The sequence below is a fragment of the Hydractinia symbiolongicarpus genome, chromosome 1 (genome assembly GCF_029227915.1).
Source record: "Hydractinia symbiolongicarpus strain clone_291-10 chromosome 1, HSymV2.1, whole genome shotgun sequence".
Classification (NCBI taxonomy): domain Eukaryota; kingdom Metazoa; phylum Cnidaria; class Hydrozoa; order Anthoathecata; family Hydractiniidae; genus Hydractinia; species Hydractinia symbiolongicarpus.
Genome location: NC_079875.1, coordinates 14,116,920 through 14,126,275, shown reverse-complemented (window position 1 = coordinate 14,126,275; position 9,356 = coordinate 14,116,920). Strand labels below are relative to the sequence as shown.

The 9,356-nt window shown below is 32.1% G+C and overlaps 1 protein-coding gene across 4 annotated transcripts in view; it reads left to right on the top strand.

The window, feature by feature from the left end:
- The window catches only part of LOC130641376 (E3 ubiquitin-protein ligase NEDD4-like), a 68,761-nt gene that overhangs the window by 42,816 nt on the left and 16,589 nt on the right, over window positions 1–9,356 (top strand). Inside the window, exons 2-7 of one of the 4 annotated variants that reach the window (XM_057448170.1) lie at window positions 5,726–5,798; window positions 5,906–5,991; window positions 6,691–6,772; window positions 6,845–6,883; window positions 7,172–7,225; window positions 7,801–7,851. In XM_057448170.1, the coding sequence (XP_057304153.1) occupies window positions 5,727–5,798; window positions 5,906–5,991; window positions 6,691–6,772; window positions 6,845–6,883; window positions 7,172–7,225; window positions 7,801–7,851 (384 nt within the window). In that variant the 5' untranslated portion in view covers window position 5,726. Of the gene's footprint in view, window positions 1–5,678; window positions 5,799–5,905; window positions 5,992–6,690; window positions 6,773–6,844; window positions 6,884–7,171; window positions 7,226–7,800; window positions 7,852–9,356 lie in introns of those variants that run through there. The other 3 variants (XM_057448162.1, XM_057448152.1, XM_057448179.1) reach the window with 3 other exon arrangements.

Sequence of the window (9,356 nt, the reverse complement as noted above, 5' to 3'; positions counted from 1 at the left end):
ATATTAATATATACAATATTTTTTAAATACATTTGCAAAGAGAAAACACAACATTCGAATATCTAAATAAGTGCTTGTGACAAATTCGTGTTAATATGTTAATATTATATTAGGTTAAGAATGATCTAGAATAAACAATAAACATCTACCACATACATATACTGTGTATATAGCTATCCTTTATCCTCTCCTCAGTGAAAACAGGATTAAAATCTCACTAAAATGTGTACAGAAAGGGTATTCCTTCAGTTCAGTATTTTTAAGAAATGTAGAGAAGGCCATTCGTTTAATCCTTTGTTGTTAAAATCTACCATCATGGGTGGTGGATTTGGTTGTCTTAGTACAGGAGTTGGTGTGATCTCATCACAGGTCTTACCAACTGTTGAAAATGAGGCTGGAATGAGGCCAAGTTTTATGCAAGCTTTCTGACTGATGAACAGGCTCTCTGTGTCCTTTAAATAAAGAAATACTGCAGCCAGGATGGTTGTAATGTTCTGCCCGGATTGCGAAAACGGCCTGTTTACAACTGGGACAGCCCGATTATGTACGCATGGTCCGATTATTTTTTTTTTGCGCTGGTTATGTAGTGGTGACCGGATTATGAACGCTGATATAATAGCTAGCCAGGCAGGCTGTGATTGGCATTTTCTTCGAACTTTTGTGAATTAAACATTCTCTGGAAGATAGAACATCCCCCAAAACTAGACATGGCGAAAGAAAAAAGTCTCGACGTAATTCTTAGTATAAACCAACCTCGTCCCCAGGCCCATTTTTCTCTTTTTGACGATCTCGGACGGCGAGAAGAAATGAATCATTTCTTCGCGCCGTCTCGGATATCAAAAAGCGAAAAATTGCCCTGGGAACGAGGTTGAGTATAAACTACTCTTGTAGTAAATACATTTCAACATAATATACTTTGAAGTAACTAAATTTCATGGAACCTAAATTATTCTTTTTGCGGGAATTAAGTTTGGTGAAAAGTTATTAAACTTGCGAATCCCAAAATTTAGTGCTTGCCACGAAATTTCGTTTCATTTGAGAACAACAACAACTTTGCCACCAGGGCTATTTGCTTGTCAGAAGTGATGACAAAGGATATAAAAGCGGTCAGCCCCGATTATATTTGTTCTATCGGCCTTCCCGATTATGTGAGTGAGAAATAATATAAAAATATCCTATATAAGCCGGTCGGCCCCGATTACGTTCGTTCTATAAGTCTCGAATAATATTTGACTGTCATACATAAGTCGGCCTGCCCTGATTATGTTAGTTCTATAGTAAGTGGGAAATAATATCAAACTGTCTTATATAAACTGGCTTGTCCTGGTTATGTTCCTTTTATAAGTGCCAAATAATATTTTTTGAGTAATAAGCCGGCCTGTCCTGATTATGTTGCCCTGATTATGTATTTTCTGCCCTGTTCTTAACCGGGGCAAGCTGCCGTACTTAATCAGGGCAGCGTTTATTATCCGGGCAGAACAGTAACGTTGTTGTTGGCAGCCTGTGTTTTTGATGGTGCGTGTGTTGATCCCTAGAAAAATGTCAAACCATTTGTAGTCTTTCGTATACAAGGAGGCTGTGACCAGGATAAAAGGTTATGGGTTTGATAAATGATGATCCCAACAGTCCTTTATCTCATTATAGGAAAGGTGATCAAGGGGTATTATTGTAGGCTCTGTGAGGTCATTTGATTGCCACAGACTATCAAATATGGCATTTCTGTTGCTTGATGGCTTGTCAGCTCTGCACATATTTTCCATGTGTTAGAGGTATAGTTGCAAAAGTGGCACTTCTGTTAAAGGCTGGGCATTCCTTTTTCTGATGTTTATAGAAGTATTGCCCCCATGCCAACTCTTTTCGTAGTAACCACAGATGCTATTCCTTTTCTTCACAGCGTCGTTTTTGCTTTTTTTGTGCTGATTCCTCATGCTCTCAACGCCACGAGATAGGAGCTTGTTGGCAGATCTCTTCCCTGCTTCTTTCACCTCAATGAAGCGAAATATGTCCTCCTAGGGGCTGATCCAGAAATTTATTTTGGACGTCGATAGCACCGCAGATAAAATTTTTTTTAAGGCAACAAAAATACATGGCTTTAGGATATCCTTCGTCTTCTTTTTTAGTATAGAACATAGTTTCTTCATGAAAATACATATTTCTGTGATTGAAGTTATAAAAATACAATAGAAGATCTAAAATATCCAGAAAATTAGAAATAAAGCAATTCTCAAGCATTTTAAATTACGTGTTTCTAATTTGGGATTAGATGTCCCCAAAATCAGTATCCTGATGTCCAAATTGTCCTGGATCAGCCCTTGCCTCCAATACATATCTTGGTTTGATTCCTGAGATGTCAAGCTGGATGTCGTTGTCAGCTATCCCTCTAACTAGTGTGTCTTGTAGGATTTGGTGTTTTCCTCAGTAATTGCTAGTTTCTTGATAACAACAAGAACCTGGTCCTCTGATTTTTTAGTTAGGCTTCCCCCAGCTTCCCTGGTCAAACCTTCCAAAGATCTTTCTCACAACACTTAAGGTTTCTGCCTATAACATTAGTCGTGTTTTTGTAGTCGCCCTGTCGTTGTGAGGAAATATGATTTCTATTTTTTCCTGGAAACTGCTGATGGTATGGTGGGCTGATATTTCTTTTCAATTTTTGCAATAACCAGGGCAGAAACAGTGTCTATATGAACGGCAGAGCAATGTATCTGCAGCAATTTAGCAGCCAGTTAATCGTTTACATCTGTGGTGACGTTCTCTCATCAGGGAATGGACATTAATGTACGGCATTGTGAGCAAGTGATAAAAAATATGGAAGACTTTCCTACCTCAAGTCTCCCTGAAAGGTGGGTGCTTGTAAAGAGCGGTCTTTGTAAGGAGTGTGTGTCTTCTGCAAGTTGTGTGTAAGGATGTTTTGTACCACAGTTGCTCGAACTGATTAGTTTTGACATGTAATCTTACTGTTTACTTAAAGCCATATGATATGATTTTAAACTTTTAATGTTTTTGTGACTAATTAAGAAATATTAATTGGATGGAGGTCGTTGTTAAGAAGAGTTGGAGTGGCTGGGTTTTTTTGCAGAGTGATTTAAGATTTTAGATCAACTACAACTTGATTTTTTATGTACTGTAGGTAGCTATGCTTTAGAGATTCTCTGGCAATGTTATTTGTCTACATTTATAGCTACCATTATAGTTGCTATGAGGCTGGAAGTTATGCCATGCTGTATAAATCTCGTCTTTAAAGCTGGCCTCCAACCTTATAACAAGTTAATCTTAATCGAAAGAGATCATAAAAACATTACAGAAAGTATTATTTAATGAGCAACTTATAAAATAAAAGCACAAAAAGTATTTATTTATTCTATGTTTTCTAAAACCTTGAGCTTTGATTGTCGTTATTGCAGCATTAAAAACACGCTTTAAAATCTTGTATAAAATATCAGGATACCTCATGACGTCACAAGAGCCAAAAGAGGTTCAGACCGCATTCTTGCAGCATGAAAACTATGAAGAGAGATTTCGGAAATTAAATTTTTAAAATTTTTTTTGCTATCATAATTTTGATTAGCTTAAAAAATCTTTTAAATATCGTAAACATGGTTGTGTATAATAACATGTAAAAAATACAGACTGTCAAAGGATAAAAATAAAACAGGAAGTTTTCCCTAAGCTAGTTTAACTATGCTAAAATTATTATAAAAGTCATTGTTTTAATCAGTCGATTGAGATACCAAATCGTCTAATGACAACAAATTAATAATCACATTTTTGTAACCACAAATTCACAATCACATTCTGAATCTTACAATATTGATATCGAGGCAGAAGAAATCTATGTCAATTTTAATGTATGTAATCTTGGTGTTTGGGAAAGAGTAAATTGTCAAAACGCAAACGGAACCCTGCTGTCAGCGCAATTATGGAATATAAGGATTTTTTGATACCCAAAGCGTTTTTGCGTGCCATATCTTATCTATTATATTAACATGCAGTGGACAGAGAGAAGGATTGCCAACCTTGAATATAACGAGCCTTCGTCACACCTGCGTAAAGACCCTGTGAAGATCAAATTGTAGAAAACTCTCATGAATAACATAACTTTATTTATTTATTTATTTTAATTTGGAAACCCCATTTTAAGTCGTTTTTCAGAAACCACAGGCCCTTCCAATATATCCTGTGTAAACTCCATCAGGCTCGAATTAAGCACACAAATTTTTGTTACTCAAAACAATTGAATCAAAATCTTTGTCACTCACAATGCAATATTCATTCACAATATTATTTCTAAATTATCTAAAGAATATATTTTTGAATTATATACTTAATAATCAGCTTAGGCAAATATAAGGTTTATAACAGCAAAAACACTTATTTGTGGTCATTTGACTGCAACTGGCGCATTTACACCATGACGTAGTGATAAGGTTAAGCCTTAGCTCTGATATTTCTTCACCGCTATCACTGCAATATGTTTCCAACGATGAATCTGATAAACACCCGCTTTGTTTTAAGTCAAACTGGAATCCAATTACATCGTTAAAAACATTCTGATTCCGACTCATTCTAAAGCAATGTTTACGCTATGTCAGAAAACCTTTTACCAATTTTTTAACAAAATGTTTACGCTTTGCAAGGATGATTTTTGACAGTTTTATAGCAAATTCCAGCAAGGTTTTAGATGATCTTTCAAGAAATAACTTTTGCAAATAATAATTTTAAATAATTTTAACGAATTAACATATTTGTTCAGTCATTGTTATTGAATAATATAGATATTACCATGTGGACAGCTACGTTTCGACAGCTACAGCTGTTATTGAATGGCAAAGATCGTAATAATCTTTGGCTATTTATTAGTTGGGGAGATAAATAGAGGATCTAAATCGACCAATCACATCCCAGCCATTAAAGTAACTAACTTTTTACAGACCAACTGGAGGCAATCGATTGATTAAAATCTTTCCGTTTTCTAAAAGTTTGCTTTATGTTACATTTATTTTTTTAAAAGCTCGCTTGTCTCTAATCATATTTCACTTTGTCTAAATATTCGCTTTCCAAAGTGCGGGTTACCATATTAGAAGCTGTTGATTGTTTATTTAAAGGCCAATTATTATGGTGAAAAACCTTAATGTAAGTTTCCATACAACTGCATTTTCTGCTCTAGCAGAAAAAGCTCGGGAGCACTTTGTTGTTGAGTTCAAACTTATGGAAATCAATTTGCCGCTTGAGAGAAAATATATTTAAAATTAAATGGCTGTCGTAAACAGAAACCTTTTCGAAATTTAAAAATAACAGCTTTGTTTTTTATGGCAACAAAATAAAAGAGGACGTAACAGAAAGCGGAGCGGAAAATGCAGTCGTATGGAAACCTATACCTTTAGACAGTAGGAGTAGTGATATAATTATCCTTTAAAAGAAATTAGTGAGTAAAGAAATTGCGAACTAGCTTTCATGACTAAGCCTTCGTGACTTCAGCCAAAAATTGTGAAATAGTTTAAAATTTAAGTCTATAACACAAAAACATTGATTATTAAATTAAAATAATTTATAATATTTTAAAATTATTATCAAGACAAACTTCTTATATTCCTTAGGTTAAAAAAAACCTCGTGAGAAACAAACAAGCCACATCAAAATAAATGTATCTTCTTTTTTAGAAATATGAATTATTATCTGTATGTAGTTTTAATTGCACCATGTACTCAATTTTCTTTTTATTTATACAGATGTCAACTAATACACAAATTTTAGGTGGAACAGATTATGGTTTTAGAAGAAGAATATGGGGACTTCCTGCGGTATGCTTAATGTCATAAAAAATGTTTTTGATTTATTCTCCAAATAAACATTAAAGGTCTGCGTTTGTCAATTTCATTTCATTTTTTAAATGTTTTCTCTGTCTTAGACCGAGGAAGGACCCAATGTCAAAATATTAAAGGTCAAAATAATTGCAGGTGTAAACTTAGCAAAGAAAGATATTTTTGGATTGAGGTATATATTTTGCATCAATTTTTCCTTACTTTTTTTTTTGCAATGTTCATGGGTGAAAATCCACCCACTGAGTTAGCAATTTTTTGTAGACTTCAAGCTTGGACAACTAATAATACTCATAATAAATTTAAATTTGTCAGTTTGCATACTCTTCTGATTCACGTTAATTTCATGTTATAATTATATTCCTCGCTCTTTGTGTTTTTTTCTGGGAAGATATTTTAATTACTATGACAGTTCATTATAAATATCACTTTTCACTTACTTATAAATCAGTTGAAACCTAGTCTTTGTTTGCTGAATAAGTGTTGTATACCCTTCATTCTCCATGTTTTTTAAACAAGGCATTAAATCCCGAAGTCGAATTAGGTTTGTAAAGACTTCCAAAGAAGTGTATAAAGCAAACTTTCTTGATACTTGTATTTTTTAATCAAGGCCTGCCTCAATCTTCGTTCTAATTGTTTTTACAAACATTGTAGTAGACATTTATCATTTTTTGTTTATGAATTATTCTGAATTTATAAAATTTTAGACTCAAATTTTTAGTTCTTTTAATGCTAACTTAAAATATTTAAGCAATAAAGAAAATCTAATTATAAATTGTCAAGGGTGCTTGCTGAAAAAAAAATCTGCCACTTTAAAATGAAAAAACAATTATACTAGACCCTATGTTTCTTACTACAAAAATTTTTTTTCTAGTGATCCATACTGTGTGATCAAATTATTTGATCGTGAAAGAAGTAAAGTTCTTGCAACCCTTCAAACACCTGTGCAAAAAAAGGTAACACTCATTATATTTTGAATCTCTTTTCTTGCGTGGGAAGGACAATTAATGATTTTTGTTTGCCTTTAGACTTTGAATCCCCATTGGAATTCAAGTTTCTTTCTCAGAGTAGGTGTCCTTTTTTTGTTCCTGATTATTTTGCAACTACCTTTTGTGTAGTATGTGTCGACTGGTGATAACATATAAGATTGTTAAAACATTTTTCACTTAAAAAATGCACTTTTTTTTTCTTGAAGTGTTGCTTAATATAAAACTAAGGAACCTTTCACCATCACGCAGAAAATTAATTTTACATTCACTGTGAATGAAAGGAAATTGTTTGATTATTTCAAAATTGTTCTAACCTTTTTAGTGTATCTTTATTTTTCATAAAAACCTTTGTTTCTATCCCTCTAGGTTGATAAAGAAAACCATAAATTATTATTTGAAATTTTTGACGAAAATCGATTGGTAAGTTGTTTCTTCCAAGAAGTGAAATAATTTTTTATATATGTATATATGCAATTACTGTGGTAGTATTATAAATAAAACAAAAAAATTCACCGTCAAATTGATGTCATAAGCTATTAATGTCTAACGATGTACAAAAAATCACTCACTCACTCATTCAGTCATTCTAACGCATGTGATCAGAATTGGGAATTAATCATATACCTAAAATCCAGTGTTGCTCCTGCAAAAGTTTATTTTTTTCTTACTATTTTTAACAGAGATAAACTAAATTGTTTATAGTGAGATTATCCCTAAAATAATCTACAATAATAGAAAAATAACAGAAAGAAATAAGACAGTCTGTGCTTATTGTAACACCCTCCTTTATTATGATCTTTAAACTTTCGAATGAAAAAAACTCCAAATGTAGACGCTCCTATTAAAGAACTAATGCCAGGACATAAATTTCATGTAAGTAAAACTTCCACAGAAAATTAATAATTTAATTTGGTACTGGTAGATTGTGAAGGTAAAATACATTTTAAAGAACTGAAATTCCAATAATATTTTTACAAATGTTTTTATTTATTTAGACAAGAGATGATTTTCTTGGAGAAGCAGAGGTGCCACTAAACAATATACCTGTAAGCTTGTGTTTCAAAAAGTTTAATAAGTTTATTTATCAATGCTTGGTGATAGACGATTTTCCTTATCCTTCCCAATGACAGAAATTAGTTTTTGGTTGTAAAACATGTGTTGCTACTTAAGGAGATCCTAAAATGAAATGGTGTTTAACAAGTCATTCTAAATCTCTTGCTCTAAAAGATGTTTAAATATAATGAAAATTTTAACCTTTTTTTATCGCATCCTAACTTATCAATGTATAAATATTATAGAGTTGAATTAATTAACATAAAATACATAACATGGAAATGGCACTCTTTTGCTCTTTAAGGGAACCCTAAATTTTTGCTAATGTCCCCATAACTAGTGAATTTACATTACAATTTTTCAGGTAAGCCTGTAGAGACACAAAAAATCTGCTAAACAATGTTTAAAGTTTTACAACATAGTTTAACATCATTTTGTACTTTTTAAGTATGTGCCTAGGCTGCTTTGATGGTAGTTGGTTTGAGCTTTTTTATATTATTGTCCTAACTAAAATGTTTTGAGATTATTAATTGTTACAAGCTTCTTCATCTTATCATAGTCATGCATAATCGAATATTTCTTTATTTTGTAATATAAGCATCTCTCTAAATGTCTTAATCAAAGTTTAATACTGTCAGTCAGTATTGCTAACCTAAAAGTCGACACACCTGTGTTTCAGTGCATCCTTTTTATTCCTACCTATACTTTAAAATGCCACTATTTAAAGATTTGAAACCATCCTATTATTTACAGCCATGAAAATTTAGAAATTTAAATAACTTTTTTTATTTTACCTGGTTTATATTATTATATTTATTCAAATTTGATTTGATTGTTAATTTTTTGTAAAAACAACTTATGTTACCTTTGAAAAAGTCTTATCTGTTTGCCTTGACTAAAAAATATCAAATGTCAAAACGAAAAAAATACCTTTGCTATTGTCACCTATATGTGGGGTAACACTGTACATAATACTGACTCCTCGGTTCCCTCAAGGGCAACGCTAAGCTAAATAACAGGGTGACCACTCCTTCTTAAATTCCTTAAATAACCTTAGAAAAAGAAAGTCTCCTTAAAAGTACTTAAATATACTTAAAAAAAATTGAAATTTTAGCTATTCTTCTTAATTTCTCCTTATTTCTTAATTTTTCTGATCGTAACTTTTTTTGGAAATGTGTTCATGGATTGTTTATCAAAAGTGAAATAAGACATATTTCTTTGTTACATAAAATCCTATATTTTCTATCTTTAACGGCATAATTTATATGTATATTTGTATAATAAGTATAATTTTCTTATCATAGAACATAATATGTAACATTAAAGATAGAGAACTAATTAACCATCTTTTTTTATTTTTTTATTCTAGTTCGCAGCAAAATATCCTTAAAAAATGTCAATTTGTCTCCTTAATTCTCCTTAATATCCTTACTTTTGTTCTCATTTTATTAGCGGTCACCCTGAGTAAGTTTACTAAGGACTGCAAACTTTTGTAGAC